General features: G+C 52.2%; 1 protein-coding gene across 2 annotated transcripts in view; it reads left to right on the forward strand.

Moving 5' to 3' along the window:
• Positions 1-20,098, forward strand: part of ATP6V1C2 (ATPase H+ transporting V1 subunit C2) — a 39,487-nt gene that overhangs the window by 10,951 nt on the left and 8,438 nt on the right. For both annotated transcript variants that reach the window (XM_006910234.3, XM_006910233.3), the window contains exons 3-7: positions 8,460-8,545; positions 12,337-12,431; positions 16,009-16,100; positions 18,285-18,383; positions 18,958-19,026. In XM_006910234.3, the coding sequence (XP_006910296.1) occupies positions 8,460-8,545; positions 12,337-12,431; positions 16,009-16,100; positions 18,285-18,383; positions 18,958-19,026 (441 nt within the window). The remainder of the gene's footprint in view (positions 1-8,459; positions 8,546-12,336; positions 12,432-16,008; positions 16,101-18,284; positions 18,384-18,957; positions 19,027-20,098) is intronic.

The following is a 20,098-nucleotide window of genomic DNA, read 5'->3' on the forward strand; positions in this document are numbered from 1 at the left end:
CATATGCCATTTAATCCTAAAATACTTCTAAGCAGTCAATCTCAAGGCCAGCGATTCTAAATGCACATTAAAAAGCTTATCAGAAAGTCTTCCTTTTAACCGGTAGTGCTTCACATGCAACAGACTGCGGAGCAGCATAAAAGGCTGTACAAAGAGAAGTCTCCCCGACATTGTCCCCACATCTGAGCCCCCCTTTGGCCCCCACTTAGAAAACCACTTTTATCAGTTGCTTGGATAAATTTCTGGTGCTTCCGTATACAAACACAAGACAATTCCAGGATATATTTTTATTTTTCCCCCTTTTAAACATAAAGCAGGAAGCCACAGGTGCTCTGGAGCATCTTGCTTCTTGTTCACTTAACAATACATCCTCAGAGATTTCTCCCATCGGTGCGTAGAGAGCTTTCTGGCTTTTTATGCTACCTAGCATCCCACGTGGGGGAGGACTAAGCAGCCCAAGGATGGACACTCAGCCTACTTACTTTTGTGAGGCAGGGGACTGTTCCCAGCCGTGATGCACGTGTCATCGTGCACCTCCGTCGTTGCTGTGGACGTATAAGTATGCAGGCGTATTTGCAGGATGAATTCTCAGAAGCAAATTGCCGGGTCCAGAGGTCATCTGCCTTTGTAATTTTGACAGGCGTTGCCAGATTTTTCTGGGTTGACCGTTTTGCGTTTCTGCCAGCAACGAAGGGGAATCTCCATTTTCCTAGAACTTTTCTAATGCAGCGTGCTGCCAAACGGGGGGGATTTTGCAAACCGATAGGTAGGAAGTGCTCCCATTGTGTACTGCAGGTTTTCTTTTCCTCAAAGCTTTATTTAAACATAAATGGGAGCATTTGAGATCTTGTTCCCTGGCATGTGTCATCAGTCTGGCTCCAACTCTTACAAAAATTTTAAAAAATATGTAAATGACATGCAATAAATGGCAACATTTAAAGGGTACAATCTGATTAATGAGTTTTGACATGCATACATGAAACATCACCATAGTCGAAACAATCAACATACCCATTACCCGCCCCCCCAGAGTTCCCACGTGTTCTTCTGTAGTCAGTTTCCTCCTGCACCTCCCTCAGCTCCGATCTGCTTTCTGTCTCTATCAGAGTGTTTGTATTCTTGGAACTTTCATATAAATGGCATAGCATAGTATGTACTCTTTTTTGTCTGTTTTTTTTTTCATTCTGCATCATCATTTGAGATTTGTCCGTGTTGTGGTGTGTGTATTAACAGTCATTTTTTTACCCAATAGTATCCCATTTCATGGGTAAGCCACAGTTTGCTCGTCCATTCAGCTACCAGGGACAGTTAGGCGGTTTGTAGTTTGGGGCTATGAAAAATAAAGCTGTTATGAATACTCATGTACAATCTTTATATTGACATGTTTTCATTTCTCTTGGGTAAATACCTACCTGTTGAGGCAGCTGAGGTCCTTAGTACCCAAAGTGTCAGATCACACAGCCCCTGGGACCCTCAAACCTTTGGATTGCTTTGAGATCTCATGGGATAGATTTAGCCTACAGTAGGGCAATATTGGGACCCTCTAAGGCATAAGGTCCCAGGGCCTGGCTCCCTTGTCATGGACTACGCTTGACATCACAGCTGCATTGAGTGCTCACTGTTTTGTAGACACGGGGAACACTGGGTTGTTGTTGTTTTTTTTTTTTAAATAAGAAATGTCCATGCTTTGAAAAGTTCACATTCTGGGAGATAAGGTAGATGAGCAAAGAGACAAGACAATCAATCCTGGGTGATATGTGAGTGAAGCAGGAACATTGAACTGATGTCCTGTTTCATCTTAAGGTCCTTGTCTAGCCAGCCAGTCAGCCAGCATTTTCTGGCAGCCATGCATTTCTCATGTTTTTGCAGGAGCTGGTGATAGCGCAGTGAATACATTTTCATAGGTCTGTCTGTTTAGTGGCGTACAAGAGACAAGACAATCGATCCTGGGTGACATGTGAGTGAAGCAGGAACGTTGAACTGATGTCCTGTTTCATCTTAAGGTCCTTGTCTAGCCAGCCAGTCAGCCAGCATTTTCCGGCAGCCATGCATTTCCCATATTTTTGCAGGAGCTGGTGATAGCGCAGTGAATACATTTTCATAGGTCTGTCTGTTTAGTGGCGTACCCAGATGAGGGAACCCCACTTCCGACAGTGTGATAACTGATGTGGTTGAGGGAGGGTCCCAGCGAAAGCCCCGCGGGGGCAGCAGCTCCGGTCTGTCCACCCAGTCTCCCCAGAGCACTGCGTGGTGTGCAGTGGACACTCAGTGTGTTTTTGTTGAGTGCAAGAAGCAACACGTGTTGAGCGGGGGTGTTATCCAGCACTGTCGTATTTGTCAGGGGCGACTTGCCTCGAGTAGGGGGCACTTGGGCAGCTATGAAGGGTGAGTAGCACCCAGGTAGCTCAGGATATTCCAGGTGGCTCCAGACGGCTGCTGCAGGACGGCACGGGTGGGGTGAGGGGTGGAGAAAGAGGAAGCTGGGCAGACCGGGGTGTTCCTTGTAAACTCCACTAAGGAGCTTGAACATCAATATTTGAACATCTTGGGAAACCACTGACATAGTTTCAACAGTACAATGGCACGCTAAGATGTGTATTTTGTAGAGATCCCTCTGGCTGTGGTGGGAGGGATGGACAGGAAGAGGCCGGACTGGGAGAGGCAGGGAAAGCAGAGAAGAGGCCATTGAAAGAAACCTGGAGAAAGACGGTGTGACCTGTCTGGGACGGTGAGCCGGGGCAGGGCTGGGACAAGTGCGTAGTTACCATTTTATGTGATCGCTATAAAATGTGGGGGTGATGGAGAAAAGGGAGCAGAGCCAAGGAACTGTGAAGAAGGGAATGACGTCCAGCGTAAAGGGCCAGACTAGTCCTTGACATTCTCCCCCAGGCCGGGTCTCCACCCTCAAGGCCGAGAGAGGCCACGACATGTTCCTTTTTCAATGGAGATCTAATTCACACATCGTCATTCACCCCTTTGACATGGACAATTCATTGGTCTCCAATGTGTTTACAAAGTAACGCAACTGTCACCACCATCTAATTCTAGAAAGTTGTCATCGTCTCAACAGGAACCCCCAGAATGGTTCGCAGTCACCTCCCACTACCCACCCCCCAGCCCTTGGTCACTGGCCACTCGCTCCGTGGTTTCGCCTGTTCTGGACATTGCAGATGGCAGGCCAGGACACTTTGAGATGAACCAGGAAAAGCAACGCAGTCCTCGTGGAGTTGCCATGAAGTGTGTGTGGATGGGGCTCGAGAGGGCCTGACCACGTGTGACGTCCCAGCCACCTCTGCAGTGTGGAGGACATGTTTGCCTGGGCTGATTTTGCTTTCTTCTAACTTACAAAAACTGTCTTAGCACAAACAGACAAGGAGTTTAGATGAGGAACGGTCTTATGAAAAAATACTGTTATTGGTCCCATTTATTACTCTAAAATTCAGGCAGGAGATATCGAGGCCTTGTTTTAACCTTGGTCAGCTACCCAGGAGCCTTGTGACCTCGGGCAAGTGACCACCTCTCCTTGGTCTCCAAAGGCCCTTTCATCTGTCACCCATGCGATGATTCAGGCGGGCAGGTGCTTTTATGGTCACACTTCCTAGGCATGACTCTAAAGTAATGTTAAGAGTTTTTTTTATCTAGGGGAGGGGGAATTCTTTCATTTTATTTTTTAAGGTAATAAAACACCTACCTCCTTGTATTATAATGAATATCTCCATTACCATCTTGCATAAATCTCTCTGGCTTTCTGGTGTTTTCCTAAAGTTGTATTTCTTCCAGCGGATTTCCTGGTTGTTCAAAGGGTACAGGCACATTTAAAGCCGTTTGTACATACTGCTGAATTGTTTTCCAGAGAGTTTGGGAGAAGTGCCTTTTCTTCATACCCTGGTCAGTTTGTGCTTTGAAAACACTTTTTATTTACCTGGCAGAGTGAAAATGGTGTGCGATTGTTTCGATGTGTATTTCTTGGATTACCAGCCAGAGTAAGCATATTTTCAGGTGCTTAGCAGCCTTTCTATTTCCATTTCTGCGTATCACCTGTTCTGGCCTTTGTGCATTTACCCCCTGGAATGGGCTGCAGGTTGCCCAACCCTGGGCCCCGTTTGCTTTGTGTGCGCTGGGCCCGACCCCACGTGAGAGGGGCCTTTCTTTTGACGGGCATGGGGACGGGCTGCGTGCTAGGCTGGCTTTCTGGCCGACTCTCCAACACATGTGCACTGTTCCTTTTCCTTTGTAATCAGGGGACTGCCACTTAGTCCCTAAGACTGCAGGACTCTAGAGCATTTGAGCAACACTGTGGAACAGGGAGCCCGCTCTGTCCCTGCCCCGCTTTGGGGCACATTTTCTCTCAGGGCAGGCTGGCTTTGGAAGAGGATCAAGAATTACTATGCCACGATCTGGGTGAATAGAACCATACGATGCCAACTTGGCTAAAGCGAATTCTGTTTTCGTGTGATGGATAATTTTGCCGAGTGGCTCTACTCATAGCATGCAGAGGGGAGCCCCTGGAAAAGTGGAAATATCCACTTCTTGCGACTTCCAGTTTCTGAGAAGCAAACCCACATTCAAAGCGGGGTGTCTGAGGTCGGGATTGCTCTCCAGTCACATATCCCTGATGATTTTGCTGCAAGGCCCGTGGAGTTGATTTCATTGTCCCTCGGTGCAGGAGGCAGCAGAGACAAAGGAGTTGGGTGAGGTGCCCGGGGCCCCCTGAGTCACCAGCTGTGTGGATGCTTCTGGGCCTCAGCTGGTCTCAGGGTTCCCGTGTGGCTGCAGAGGGAGCCGGGCCTGTTGTGGCCCCTCCATGGCGCCACTGAGAACAGTTAGCACCGAGGAGCGTGCTTGGGGTGTCGGTTATCTAGGAGGGACACCTGGTGTGCTGAGAGCAGCTGGTGTGGTAGGCAGAGGCTTGCTTTAGAGGCGAGGTCCATGGTCAGAACCAGCTGATGTCGCAGCCACCAGTGGAGAGATCTTGGTCAAGTCTCTTAGCCTCTCTGAGCTTCGGTTTTCTTGGTTCTTTGAGGCTTCCTCTCATTAGTCATGAGAATTTGGGTACATTTCTATGCAAAGTGCCTTTCTGAGGGCTGAGGACTGCTCACTAGATAAACACTATTGTTATTCTTGCTTCAAAACCCTACGGAAACTCCAGCTGTCACCTGTGGGCCCTCTCCTCCCAGGCCTGGGGTGATTTCTGAAAACCGGACCAACCTCAGCCTGCTTTTGCTTGCATTATTGAGAGGGCCCGGGAAGAGGGGAGCCCTCCCTTTCGTGTTGCAGAGATTTGCACTCAGGACCTTGCAACCTGATATCCACACTTTTCTCAAGAGAATTGTGGGAGACCCAGCTGCCCCCAACTTCCTCAGCTCCTCCCCTGGGGCTCCCCATTTGACTGCCAAGGTAAAGGAGGTTAATCTGAAAGAAACTGTACCAGGCTGAGCCCAGGTAGGACGCTCTTGCCTTATCCTTTATCTTAGTTATTATTTTGTTTATTCGTAATACCATTATTAAGTTGTTGTTGTTGTCGTTGTTGTTGTTATTAATACATGCTGGTTATTTTAAAATCCAAATCCCACCTCTGCTATCCCTCCTTTCCCCAGCTCCTGGAAACCACCATTGTGCTTTCTGTTTCTAGGAATCCGACTCTACGTACCGCATATAAGTGGAATCATACTGTCAGCGTAAGAAATGTCCAAAACTGTAGGGAATTTTTGTAAGTTTATTTGAGCCAAACTGATGACATATGCCGGGGGGGCAAATGTCTGGAGAATAACAGTTTTGAAGTTTCTTGGCAAGGTCTCAAATGTCTGGAGAATAACAGTTTTGAAGTTTCTTCTATGCATTTAAAATTAAGGAGGGAACTAAGAAGCTAAAAAGTTATATGCCTGGGGCATAACTACCCACGTGACCTGCCCAGTTAGGAATTTATGATCAGATCACCCGTGAGGTTACCTTCCATAGAACCTGTGTTAGTTAGTTTGTTTGTTTGTTTTTGTCCACAGTCTATTTTTCTTCTCAGGACAAATTTATTTCAGTTAGCATAATGACTTCAGGATTCATCCGTGTTGTAGCCTGTGTCAGAATGTCCTTCCTTTTTAGGGCTGCGTAATATTCCTGTGTATGATTTACCACATTTAGTTTTTCCACTCATCCATTATTGGACACTTGGATTGCTTCTACCTTTTGGCTGTTGTAAATAATGCTACTGTGTATGTTCATCTTTATTCATTATTTATCTTATTATATTTTATTTCGTTCCTTTTATTATTTTACTTACAAAAGTAATATGTCTTAATTCAAACATGATGTCATAGAAATACATGGAGGGGGAAAGTCCCCATTCTTGTACCTGGGATGAAGGTGACCAGTGTCAACAGTCTGGTGTCTTTTCTTTCAGGATTTTCATTTATATTTTCATATACAGATGTATAATTTTTAAGTGGGATTATATGCTGTACATGCTTAGACATTTTTTAACGTTTCATTCTGAGTTAACGCGAGTTGGAGAAAAGTCACAAGACTTAAAAGAATTCCCATATTCCCTTTACCACATCGGCTTTAACTTCTCTCTCACTCTTTTCAAGTCTCCTGAAATGGGCTGCAGGTGTAATGTCCCTTTCCTGCTAAAGGTTTTAATGTGTATCATCTAAAAACAGGGACGTTTTCTTATATAACCTAGTACGATGATGGAAATCAGGAATATAGTATTGTTCCATCTACTGATTTTACTTGGCTATGACCAGTTATCCGAACAGTGTCCGTTACACATAACAAAGGAAATCTCCTATTTTCTCAGATGGTAGACACTCACATAGCTTTCTATTTCTTTTTTTTACAAGCAATCGTCATGTCTCTTTAAACTAGAACAGCTACATAGGCTTTCTTCGACTTTTAGGACATGGTGTTTTGGGGGGTACAGGTCAGTTATTGTGTACAATGCTTCTAAATCTGAAGTCGTCCGATGTCTCCTCGTGACTAGATTCGGGTTACCCGCTTTTGGCGGGGACCCCACAGAAGCGAGGCCATGTTCTTCTCGGAGCGCCATATCAGGAGACACACGTCTCACCGTTCATCTCTGCGACTCCGGCAATGTTAAATTAGCCACTGTAAAAAAATTGATTTTCATGAGGTAGAATTTACATCGGGTGAAATATACACAGCTTTCACGAACAGGTTGATGAATTTTGTTGGGTGCATCAGTATACCTAACACCCCAATCAGGGTTACATACTGTTTTCAACTTGCTTTTTTAGTTAAAAGTATAATTTCTGCATCTTCCCATACGGGTTAGTCTAAGTTTTTGTCAAGTGTTTTAGAGGAACTTGTCGGAGTTCACTTTAGACTAACATTGGAGAGCTTGGCCTTTGGAGTCATGTGGGTTTGGGTGTCAACTTCTGCTCTGACACTTGTCACCCTGTAGAGGGTGATTCTTAGCTCTTTAAGTCTTAATTTTTTCATCTTTAAAATGGGAAGACTAAGAACTCTTATAAGTAAATTTTTTTAAAAAGATTAGCCAGTAGAGACACTGGCAAAGGAGAGGAACACACAATTCACGGAAGAAAACAGCCATTTGTGGAGTCAGTAAACCTATGAAAAGATGTCCAGCCTCACTGATGATGAAAAAGATGCAAATCACAGTGACGATGAGATAAATTTGCAGCCATCAAATTGGCAGAAATTAAAGTCTCACTACAGCTGATGGTGGCGAGGGTTTAGGGAAGAGGGCTCTCTCACTGTTGGTGGGAGTGTACACTGACTGTGTATTTTTGGAGGGTAGTTGGGCGTACTTGCTAAAATTGTAAATGTTTATACCTCTTATTCAAGTCATTACTCTGTAGTAACTTATTCTACATATGCACCTGCACAAGTGGGCAAAGGACGTGTATCATCGCAGCATCCTATCAAAGCGGAAACAACCCAAATGTCCAACAGTCGGGAGCAGGGTGTGATACTTTCCTTTCTCATACTTTCTGAAGCCTTCAGGATACTTTCCGGAGACTTAAAAAGGTTTAATTTCCTAATTATAAAAGCAATACCTGATTATAAAAGAAAATAAAGCAGGAAGAACATTGTCACACGGTTGCCTCCATGCTTTCCATAAACGTTCACATCTTGTTTGTTTTCCATGTGACGTTATAATACGTGCCTTGTTCTATGATATTAGAAATTCTTTGTGAATCTTATTTTCAGCGGCTGCCTAATAACCCTTCGGCTGGATATACCATTATTTACTTAAACAATCTCCTATTGTTGAACCTTTTTCTGTTTGTCCTATTTCCTTAAGATAGTTTCCCAGAAGTAGAAATACTGGTTTGGAGGCCACTAGCATTTTAAGTCTCTCCCTACATCTTGCCAAATGATTCCCCCAAAACACGGCACCCGTGGCTCGTCCCTCCAGCAGAGCTCGAGAATCTTCTGATGGAATGCCCTACTCTAACCGGCCTTTTGTTCTGCTCCCAAAGCCTCATAAAGAAAATGGCCCAGAGCGTGGTGGAAGTCATGGAAGACGCCAAGGGCAAGGTTCAGGAGAACCTCCTGGCCAACGGAGGTGAGTCACTCAAGCGTTCTCATCCCAGGGCCTTCTCGGCTCATGCCAGCCCAGTCGGTGGCCCTAGCTGTGGCCACAGGTAATGACCGAAGTCATGTGCACCCCTCCCCTCACCCTGGAGGCTCCGAGTGGACAGAGGCCTCCACCCTGCTTTTAGCCCAGCAGCACCTGTGTTTGGCAGACATGGCCCTTTGCCAGTTCCTCGCCCCGCTGTCTGATTTCTAAAGCATCCAGCATTTCTACCCTGTAGCTCAAATCCTCTATGAAACTTGAAGTGGAAATGGGTTCAGAGCGGAATAATGGTCGTTTGGTCCTTCCCATCCCCTCTATCCTGCATAGGAAGTTCCATCCTGCTCCCTACCTTCCACCCCGTCCCCACCCTCACCCCCCCACCCGCCCCCGCAAAAATTGCGCTGCAGACGCCTTCCCGGACTGAGGCGTGCCTCACACTAAAGTCATAAGTTGTACCCCGAGTTAGACCAAAAATGTTTTGGTCCATTAATTGTGTCATCTAATTTGACTGCACTCCAAGTGTGCAAGACAGAAAGTTAGCAACTTTGGAAACTCCAGAATTAGGTGTTTAAATAAATATTTAAAACTTTATGCATGCGTGCGTACTGAAAATGAGCGTACAGATTCTGTATTTAACATTGATACCATTTGTTACATAGAAATTCACATTTCCCCCACTCCTGGCAACCTTAACAAGCTTTCTATTCGCTCGTTTAAACTGATGCACGGAAATCCTCACGCTCCCAAGTCTGAACCTGGCTTTGTGTGTGAACGAGGTTGAGTAATGCCACCTTATTACCTTGCAGGTTTGAAGGAAAAAATGAAATGTTTAAAGAGTAGGTCATGCGCTGTTTGCCGTGTGGTGTTCCGTGTGGTGCCTGCATGTCCCTGGGAATGTGGAATCTTGGTCTGGTTCTAGGGGTACAGTGATCAGGTTATGACAGATGCCCTAAGTAGCAACCTCACAGCTTGGTCACTCTATCCGTATGACACAGGTAGCAACCGTTCTTTCCCTTTCCCGTCTGCCCCGTGCCTCCTCTGCCTCTCCAGCTGCTCTGCATGCCTCTTTGAGTGGGGATGCTTTGACTCTGGGGTTCCAAGTGGACTTCTGCATCTTTGCCTCACAGTTTACTTCATGCCTTAATGGCTGTCCCCAGCGTCCTCCTGCCTGCCTGCTCTTGAAGGCTGGCTGTTCGTTAAATGCCAGGCTTAGCTTGGTGTGGCGTTAGCAGGGCTTATGCATGCCAGGAACCTGCTTCCCTCGAGCCTCCTGAGGGAGCCCCTGCACCCACACAAGCTATTTCTGGTTTCTGCATTAGAAGGAACCACTTCTTTGGGGTTCTTCTCTCGGCTCAAACTGGTAGAGTTAAAGCCAGCAGATCCCTTTAGAATGAATACGAATCTTTGCAGATCGAAAGTTACCCAAATGCCTTCCCAAATGCAATCTGTTTGTTACACTATTTCTTTCTGATGCTGGCCAAAAAATTATTTTGTTAAAAAAAATGGTTGATTTTATTTCCAGCAGGTAACTCGTAGGGCCCCAGACTGCAGAGGTGACTTACGGTAGAGAGCTGCTTTTCTACATTAAAACCTGGTCTTTAGGGCACGAGGGTTCCAGCTCACATTAAAATAGTCATCAAGTGCTGACATTCTACTCAACATTCACGTTACTTCATATTAGATGTCATTATTTCGTCATGTCCATCCTCGGTCCAGATGGCACCAACTCTCAGAGATGCTGCCTCTTCTCAGGAGGGGGAAATTCAGCTTTATTTGTTTATTTAGTCTCTTTCATTATCTCTAGGCCTCCTGTTAGTCGGGTCCCCTGTGCCTTCCAGGACTAGAACTTCCAAAGCTTGTTCTATACACCAGGCCTGTGTAAACCACAGTCAAAGATGCTACGGCATAGTAAAGGCTCTGAAAAGTACCGCAGCCAAGCGACCTTAACAAACTTAGTTTGATTCAGGCTTTTTGGGTATTGTCTGGATGGGGAAACCTTTTCCTTCTGCAGAGCAGGGAACTGGTGATTGACAGAACTAATTGGAGGAACTCAGTGTAGCCCTGGCACGTGGGGTTTTAGTCTAATCTCTTCTAGAACATACCTGGGAATTCAGGTTGTGTGGCCGGCCAGCAGCACCAGCTTGGAGCAGTCGGACCTGGTCCTGCTGCGTAATGCGCTTTGTGACCTTGACAGGTCACCTCTCTGAGTCTTGGTTTTCTCACCTGTCAGTGGACTCCATCCCTTTACAGGCTCTCGCGTTACCTGGGCACTTTTTGTTAATTGTTTGCTCTTTGCCCCTGGCTGAGCTTTGGGCGTGGAAGGGCAGAGATATGTTCGATTTCTGCAGAAGCTGAGCAAACACACTGTTGTCTGGCCTGGGCCCTCACACGTGCCCAGGGGTTGTAGACACCAGAAGGGCCTGCCTGACTGCCCAGGCAGCAGGCTGCGGCCGCGGTGGTCACAGGCCCGCGTTCTCCTGCCCGCCGAGGAGGCCTGGTTTGGGTTCTCGGGTGTGATCACTGTTGCTGCAGAGCCGCCCCTGTGTACGGCGTGCTTTGATGCAGAGTGGGCCCCTCTGGGTCATGGCCTGACGTCACAGGCCACCTGCCCAGGCTCCACACTTCTGCCCAGGCTCCGCACTGCTGCCTCGGAGACCGGGCTTCGCTGACCTCAGCCAGGGGCAGAGAGGAGAGGCCAGTTCTTTCCCGAGTGGGCACAGGGACAGCTGAGGCACTGGATGTGCTGAAGGCCCAGGGGGGCTGCCACTTGCTAAGGCGGAGGACCCCGTGAGACCACGTTCTCACCGAGAGTAATGTGCGTGGCCGGGACAAGGTCGCCCCTGGGCATGCGACCCGGGCCAGTGGTCAGTACCTGGAGCTGGAGCTGGTGCTCCCGGCATGCAGGGGAGGAGGAGGAGGCGGCCACGGTCACGAGAGGGGCTTCTGTCGGGAAGTCTGTACCGCATCCTTCTTCATTCATCAGACACGCGTGCTCGGCCACCGAGCGCCAAGCAATTTCGACACACACGTCTGTTTTAAAGAAGGCATTTTAAACATTAGCAAACTATTGGAGTTTACGAATGTGATTTTTAGTATCTGGCATGAATGTGCAGATTCACAGAATCAGGCATTAACTTAGTATGAATGTAGATTTTGGTTTGCCACACTACAGTGGGGGAATGACTTTGCCACAAGGATCCAGACCTGGGATCCTTGGCTAGTGCTTGGGCGGAGGAGGCAGGAAGATGGCTCGTCCTGTGAGCGAGTGGCAGCTGTGACTGGCTGCGTGGTCTTCGGGGTTGGCTGGGGGCTCTCTGGCATGCCTTCAAGACACCCTGACTCTGAAGATAACCCAACGGGGGCCTGTGGCCAGAGCAACTGGCAAAGGCAGGGAACTAGCCTGGGGCCCTCGGAATATCCCTGGCTTTGCTCTCGCCTCCTGGGGAAAAAAGAAACCTCCCCCAAACACAGGTCTCTGTGGCAGCCACCTCAGCGAGAGTCTGGGCACAGTGTCCCGCCTGTGACAGCGTCCCGCCTGCGACGGTGTCCCTGTGGCCAGTGGTGTGTTTTTTGGAGGGACTCAGTGTACTGCGACAGCTGGCCAGTTAGCTCAGCATCGCGCTCCCACGGGGAACGTTTGCTGCCTCCGGGCCCCGAGTCCGTGCTCTCCAGACGCTCCCCTGCTGTGAGTGGGGTGCTTGGCTTGGGTTTCAGAAACTGCGATCTCGTGAGACGTGGAGAGCCCGCTCATCTGTGGACATGTGTTTGTATTCCTCCAGCTGATTTAACGTCCTTTGTGACCCACTTCGAATGGGACATGGCCAAATACCCTGCGAAGCAGCCGCTGGTGGGCGTGGTGGACACTCTAGCTAAGGTAAGAGACGGACCTGCTCTCGGAGGACGCTCACACTCCTGAGGCCGGGGACATCAGACTGCCTGCTGTGGATCGACATGGCGTTTGGACCCTGAAGAAGTAGAGAGGGCCTTTCCAGGAGGCCAGAGGCCGGAGGCCGGGTTCTCGCCCTGCTGGTTCCCCTCTCCATCGGCCTCCTGCCGGCCCTGCCTGGGCCCCAGTGGGTGTTTGAGGCATGGCCTTCCATGCCCTGGGCAAGGTCAGAGGCCGTCGGGTGTGAGGGCAGCCCTGGAGACAGGAAAGGTGACCACATGCTCACCCTCCACCTCCGCTAGCCCTGTCGTCTGGCCAGGTGGCTGCGTCTCAGCGGACAGTCCCTGGACAGACGGGCTGTCTGAGCCGCCAGTGTCTGCCCCGCACCCCGAGCCCATTCACCGCGCCCCTCTGCGCCTCTTTTCTTTTCACAAGGTGCTAACGGAGGGTCGGCCCGCCCTGGCCCACTCTTAGAATCTGAAACCCAGCCCACCCCCAGGGTGCTGATTCACTGGGCAAACTCTGCTTCAGTGGAGTTTGGCTTAGGAGCCCAAACTCTTGAGAGGTGTCCCGGGGAGGTCCTACCCCTGGCCTGAGGTGCCTGTGACGATAAGGAGGCTGGTCAGCACTGCCCCCGTGGCTCCACCCACTGGGTAAGCAGTGGCCTCTAGCCTTTGCTTGGTGAATCAAAGCACTGCAGCACAGGTCTGTGGGGACCCTGTGGCGGGTCTCCCAGCCATGCCGACGCCTGTGTGTCTCGCTGAGGGTGGGTGCTGACAGTGTCCGACCGCCTGTCCCCGCCACCGCCACCCCGATCCGCCAAGCTGCTGATATGTCAGGTCTCCTCCTGGCTCGGGTGTCTGGGAGAGAGTCTCAGCCAGACCAGGAACAAAGCCCTCCTGTTGTCTGTTCTGAGTGGCAGAGCCACCTGGGTGTGGCCGGGCGGGCCAAGAGAAGGAGATGACCGCTGGGACCCATCCCGTGCAGCCGGCCCATCTCCTCACCTCAGGCGGCTGCCCGGCCTGTGTCTGGGAACACAGGTGGGGCCAGGAGGCTCGGAGACCTGGGTGCGGCTCCTTGGGTACCATTTGCGTCACAGTGGTCCCAGCCCCTCCTGGGACAATTGGGCAGTGATTCTGGAAGGCCCTTTGAGGAGGGGCTGCCTGGAGCGCCCGGGCCAGGCGTGGCTTCCAGGAGGGCGTTGTGCGCCTTCGCCACCAACCTGGAGGCATGTGGTAGTTTGTGGGCCTGGCTGCACCCCGCCCTGCGGTATGATGCCGGGTTCGAGCTAGGTGGGGTCAGCACCGTTCTCTGAGTCCCCTGGGACAGTGCTCCCCAGCATGGTGGTCCTGGGGTCTCCAGACCTGTGACAAGGGCCCCAGAGTGTACGAGGCCATTGGCTGATGGGTGAAGGACAGAACCTGGCTTCTCTCTAGTCCGGGGCATCCACAGAGTGCCTTCAGCAGAAAAGCAGGTGGGGGGAGGGCACGGGTTTGGTGGGGGGCGGGGAGGGCACGGGTTTGGCGGCACTTCTGGCTGTCTGGAGCCACACTGGGCTTTTATTTCTTTTACTTCTCGTGTCACCCCTGTGAGGTAGGTGTCACCTTCCTCCGATTTCAGATGGAGGCTGGCTGAGGTTAGGTGGCCTGCCCCAGGGCCTGCGGGGGTGAGGTGTTACATGAGGAGGGGGAGGGTGGGATGCAGGTCTTGTGTGCGAGGCTCCCTGCCCAAGGGGCCTCCTCTGTGAGGCCGGCCCGGCAGAGGCTCTGGGTGTTGGCGCTCCTAGCCCGTCCTGCACGATGGACTCACATGTGGTGGCTGCAGCCCTGGCTCAGGCCTGTTCACCCAGTGGGAGGTCTGAATCTGTTCCTAGACACATCACAGTCAACGGGAATGCCCTCGCTGGGAGAGGCCCCTCCAGCTCTGACTGGAGGAAATCAGAAAAATAAGGTCATCGTGGGATGTTTTTGCTTGTTTGATTTTTTTTCTTTAAAAAAAAAAAAAAATCTTATTTTCAAAATCAAGATCTGTGGATTGTACCCATGTCAGTCTCCTGGTTGCGATATTTGTACCGTTGTCACGTAAGATGTTACTGTTGGGGACACCGGAACACGGCATCGCTGTGTACCATTCTTATAATTTTCTGTGAATCTACAGTCATTTCAAAGTAAGAAGTTTTTTTAAATTGTAACAAAATATTATAAATTTTACCAAAAAATCGAATATATCAAAATGTAAAGATAGAAACGTGAAAGGCCTCCCATTACAGCAGCACCCCCCATTTTTGCTCCCTTTAACCGCCCTTAAAGGTAACCCGTGATTAAAAGTTTAAAGTAGATCCTTCCATCTATATAAAAACTATATATATTTCAACTCAAAATTGTCCATATCGTAAAGATTGCCTCGTGTTTTCATGTAACGATTCTGGAGATGTCTCCGCATCGGCACATGCTGATCTGTTGTGTTTGTTGACATGAATATCGGGCCCCCCTCCCCACCCTCCCCCCGCCCCCCGTGGCTGATTGCAAGTCACCAGCGAAGTGTCACTGACCGTGGGCCGAGGAGAGAGACGTGGGAGGCGACGGTCAGTCTCTCCCAGGAGCCGTGGAAACGGGCCCCGCACCCCACATGTGCCAGCGCGTGGGAACCCAACTCGTGCGCAGTGATCCGTAACGGGGGGCGGGGGTCCCACTTTGTGGACCAGTTCTGACTTTGCGGACTGTGCTGTCGCAGTGTGGGCCCTGGAGGGCAAGGGCTGGTGGGCTGCTTTTAATTCCTGACAGCGCCCAGCACAGAAGATGGCCTCGCTGTGGCACTGGACGTCTGCTCCAGTGACCTCACAACACTCGTTTGTAGCAGTTGTCTTAACAACTACTGTGTTTTGGGGGCATCTGGCGAAGTGGGTGCTGGCAGGCATTTTTCTTTCACTGTTTCAGGCCCCTGGGGAGACAGTATCCTCCTGGCTGGGCTGAAGTGGCACCTGAGGCAGAAGAGCTGGGCCTCGGGCCACGGCTTGTCACATTCCCTGGCCACCGCAGGAGGGGGTCTGAGATCCCGAACCTTCTAGAACAAAGGGATCTCCTTAATATCAGGCTGGTGACCTGCCTCCAAGCTAAAAGGAGCCGTCTCACTACGGGGGAGCAGGAAGGGGCTGCCATGGGACGCAGCTAAGTCTGCAGACCCGCACCCTGTTGGGGCTGAGCCATAGTGAGTCCCCGCAGGAGCCAGCATGGCGGTCAGCCCGAGCTGACCTCTGGCACAGCCCGAGAGCAAATGGTGTGGAGGGCCGTGGGTGCCGTGACGGTACGAGGTGGGCTCGACGCCAGAAGATTCAGCTTCTGGAGTGATCCCAGAAAAACCATTCGTGCCTCGAGCCTCACCCCGTCCTGCCTCCCAGGGCCTCACTGTAGGGCCCAATATGGAGTGTCCAGGAGAGCGGAGGGGAGAAAACTGGGCCTTTCTGGCACGTGGGCAGTTAATGTTTCCTCCATAAGGGCACCAGGATCCCGTTGTGGCAATTTGGAAAAGTTCCACCAACTCTGGACACTTTTACTTTCCCCGATAGCAACTGGCACAGATCGAGACTGACCTGAAGTCCCGCACGGCCGCCTTCAACACCCTGAAGACGAACCTGGAGAACCTGGAGAAGAAATCCATGTGAGTGGCCCGTTCCCGCCCCGCCTGCGGCCTCCGAGCCTGGCTGCGGCCGGATGCTGGCCGGGCCTACGCGTGTGCCGTCCGGGTCCCGGGGTCCCACGTCTGCATCAGCGAGAGCGAGAGGGAGACAGATGGGCAGGCGGACAGGCAGACAGGCGGACGCAGAGGCTCCTGCCTCTCCGGGAGCTGTGCTGGGAGAGAAGGACCTGGAGCAGATGCGGGGGGGGCAACGCCCAAGCAGGGGTTGGTGGCATCTCCCTGCCCCAGCCCGGGGAGGGACACGATGCTGGAAGAGGCACCTGTCTCTCTCCCAGCCTCTCCCAGGTTGCTGGGAGCACCAGAGTGCCCAGGATCCTCCCACTGTGGGGGTCCAGGGGCTCCTGCTCACACAAGCAGCGGGAGCTAGGCTGTCAGAGCCTGGCCCTGGTGATGACCAGCAGAGGAAAGTGGGCTCTACGGAGAGGCCCTGAGCGGAGTAGCCTCAGGGACTCAGGAGCACCACATGGGAGAGAGAGCAGACTGCTTGGTCCAGCAGACACGACCCGTCACCATGGTGCTGGGGGTGTAGGAGTAAAGCAGTGTCATGAGGCGGTGGCCGTCCTGTGAGGTAGTGAGCTCCCTGTTGTTGGAAGCATGTTAGAAGCCAGATGAGCTTCTGCTGGGGAGGCTGGAAGGTGCTTATGAACAGGGCCGAGTTGGCATGGAGGACCCTTCCAGTACCCCCTAGATCCGATTCTGCTGGCGATTCCCAGAAGATACTCCAGAGAAGGGACATGGCCTGGGGGAGCTCGGAACCAGCCGTCCCCTAGGATGGCCATCCCTCTGATTGGCTCATTGCCATGAGCAAAGAAAAAGTCACCAGGGAGGTCCCTTCAGCGTCCACTCCTCTCTCATAACGGTTACTGGGCCAGCTGGCTTCTCGTGAAAAAGGCACATAGCACATTCATGAGAAATGTACAGTCAACCGTGGTTGCCTGACTTTGTATCCAAACTAAATGTGTCTATGGCCACGCCGCCCTGAACTTGGGAAGCTAAGCAGGGATGGGCCTGGTTAGTACTTGGATGGGAGACCACCAAGTACCACCTAGGAAGACCAGGTGCTGTAGGTGTAAAAAAAAAAAATTAAATGGGCACCAACTGAATTTTGCCCCCTTGGTCCCTTAGCCCTACCAGGAAGAGGTGAGGATGGGGGAAGGGCAGGGTGCCAATGACAGAGAGCCCTAAATGTTGACCTTGGCAGAGATCTGTCACGGCACCGACCATGGGCCATGGGAGGCACATGCATGTTGCCTTTGGTGAGGGACCCTAAGGGACTTACCAGTGATAACCCAGGGGGGTGAGAACGCAGGCTCCCTGGGCAGGCTGGGGAGCCTCTGTGGGATAGCGTGTTACCCAGAGCTTTGGCTTCGGCTAAGCGCTTGAGAAGTATTTATTCAGGAAGCACCGTGTGCTAATATTGTAGCTAACATCACAGCCTAAGTGCTAATGGTACAGACAGTCCGTTAGCCATGTCTTGGCCCATCTCCTGATAGAGCAGCCTTGGTTCATGTGCTAAAAATACCATGGCCTCAATGCAGACCGGGTTCCACGGGGCATGTAGAAAGCTATTTCAGGTGAGTGTCCCTGGCCGCCGCGCCTGTAAGGCGTGTAAAGTGAACTGGAGCTCCCTCTGGGGCTGTCTGCCCAGGACAGCCCACTTGGCTCCGCAGGCCAGCCCCTGTGTTGACACTTGAGTAACTTAAGCTGCCTGCCACCAGTGGCCCCCTCCCAACAGCAGTGGCTTGTGCCCAGGGGCACTGCAGGTGTCTGAGGTGTTGGATTCAGCAGCCCCTCAGGTGACGGGTGACAGCACCTGAGTCCCTGCCAGCTGCAGCAGTTCTGGCCACCCAGACACAGAGCTGGGGGCACACGGAACCCCAGGCCCCCGACCTCCCCAGGGGACACCCTGAATCTCCCACAGTTCCTACCCGCCGCCTCGTCCCCATGTGTTGTGGGTGTGTCGTGGGTGTGCCAGAGTCTGTGCCCCCGTGTGTCGTGGGTGTGCCAGAGTCTGTGCCCCCCACCCCATGTGTCATGGGCGTGCCAAGGTCTGTGCCCTGCCCCCTCGTGTGTCGGTGTGCTGAGGTCTGTGGCCCCCGTGTGTCTTTCCGCTGACCGCACCCCCTTTGTCCCACGTGGATTCAGGGGCAACCTCTTCACGCGGACACTGAGTGATATTGTGAGCAAAGAAGACTTTGTGCTGGATTCTGAGTATCTGATCACACTTCTAGTCATCGTCCCCAAGTAAGTGGCTGGAAGGTGGGCGGTTTGGGTCTCGGCCTGTGTGGGTGATCATGGAAGGAAACTGGCGCTGCCTGATGGAGAGGAAGGAGCCCCCACGGCCCGGATCCCGGCCCTGGGTGGCGGCCGTGCGGCGGCAGCAGGCGCGAGGCACGGTGCCTGTGCTGGTGGCGGCAGCGGCTGAAGCAGCCGTGTTTTGAGCGCCTGCTCAGTGCCGGATGCCACGGACAGGCCCGTTTCACTCACAAGCCTTGGGCGTGGGGGTGGCCGTGGTCACTGTCTATCCCAAGGCCACCGAGGGCCAGGATTAGCAAGTTCCCAGTGGCTGTCGCTGGCTGAGTCCTTCACACAGCCTCCTCCGTGGTGCTAGGGCCTCGCGGGTTTGGTTTGCTGGATGGGGCTGGGCAGTGGGTTCCCAGTGCCCATGGCTGGGCCTCAGGGAAGGTTTGGGGCTCTCTCTAGCGCCAGCGCTGCTCACCTGCGTCCTTCAGGAAAAGGGGTATCCAACTTCCTAAACACTCAGGTCACCCCACAGCCTTTTCTGCAGAACTCACTGAACCATTCTGTGTTGTCACAGACCAAGCTACACAGAGTGGCAGAAAACCTACGAATCCCTCTCGGACATGGTAGTCCCTCGGTCGACCAAGTAAGTGAGACCCCAGCTTGACCCCAGAGCCCTGGGAAGCACGTGTGGGTGCTCCGGGGCACCAAACCACCAAACACCGTGCCCGCAGGAGCCCCTCGGCCTGGGGTTCCTTCACGGCCACACACGCAGTTACGCGCCGGACTCCGTCCATCTGTCAGGACTCCGCCTCCCTGCCCCCTCCTCCGGGAAGCCCTCCTTGACTACCCTCCTTGGCTGCACTCCACTCTGCTTCCCCACCTGAGAGTCAAGGAAGGGCCTGGCCACGGTGGCTGCCGAGTGGGGCAGGGGCGGGAAACAGTCTCTGCATGTGGCCTGCTGGGGCCAAAGCGGGAGCGGCTAGCGAGGGCCGGAAAAGTGCCAGAGGGAAAAAAGGGATACAGTCACACCATGAACACCACACAGCTGGGGAAACCAGGGGTTGGGAGTTGCCATTTATTTAAGGTTTAAAAATGGACGAAACTAAACCACGTGTGACTTGGGCCTCTGCAGGTGCAGAGTAGAATTATCGGGGTGTTTGGGGATGAGAAACGCCAAGCTCAGCACAGGGGTGACCTCGGGGCAGAGAGCAGAATGCAGTTAGGAGGACATGGGTTTCTGCTGAACGAAGACTGTTTGATGTCTGAGCTGGGTGGCGATACCTAGGAACTGGTCACTCTTTATGCCTTTTCATATGTCTGAAATAGCCTTGTAATTTTAAAAGCTTTGCCCGTGAGGCTTGGGCAGCCATGCCCACTCATCTGCCTCCCAGCACACAGAGCTCGGCCTGCGGGCGGCCCTGCCCACTGCCATCCCAGCCCGGAGGCCTCTGGCCTGGGGCGTCGGCTGCAGGGCTGGCTCTCCCAGGCTCATGACTCACAGGAGATAGCGATCGGGAGCTAGGCTGAGGGGTGCAGGGAACAGGACAGTCACAGCCTGAGGTCACATGAAGGAATGGGCCAGGAGGGGGCACAGACTGGCGGAGGAGCTGGCCCTCGACGCTGGCCTGACTGGCAAGAGCGCACGCTGCTGTCCAGCGCTGCCCCTCTGTGGCCGGGTGCCGGGGACTCCACCTGGGGGAGGCTTGGCCTCTCAG

Source organism: Pteropus alecto, unplaced genomic scaffold (genome assembly GCF_000325575.1).
Source record: "Pteropus alecto unplaced genomic scaffold, ASM32557v1 scaffold61, whole genome shotgun sequence".
NCBI lineage: Eukaryota > Metazoa > Chordata > Mammalia > Chiroptera > Pteropodidae > Pteropus > Pteropus alecto.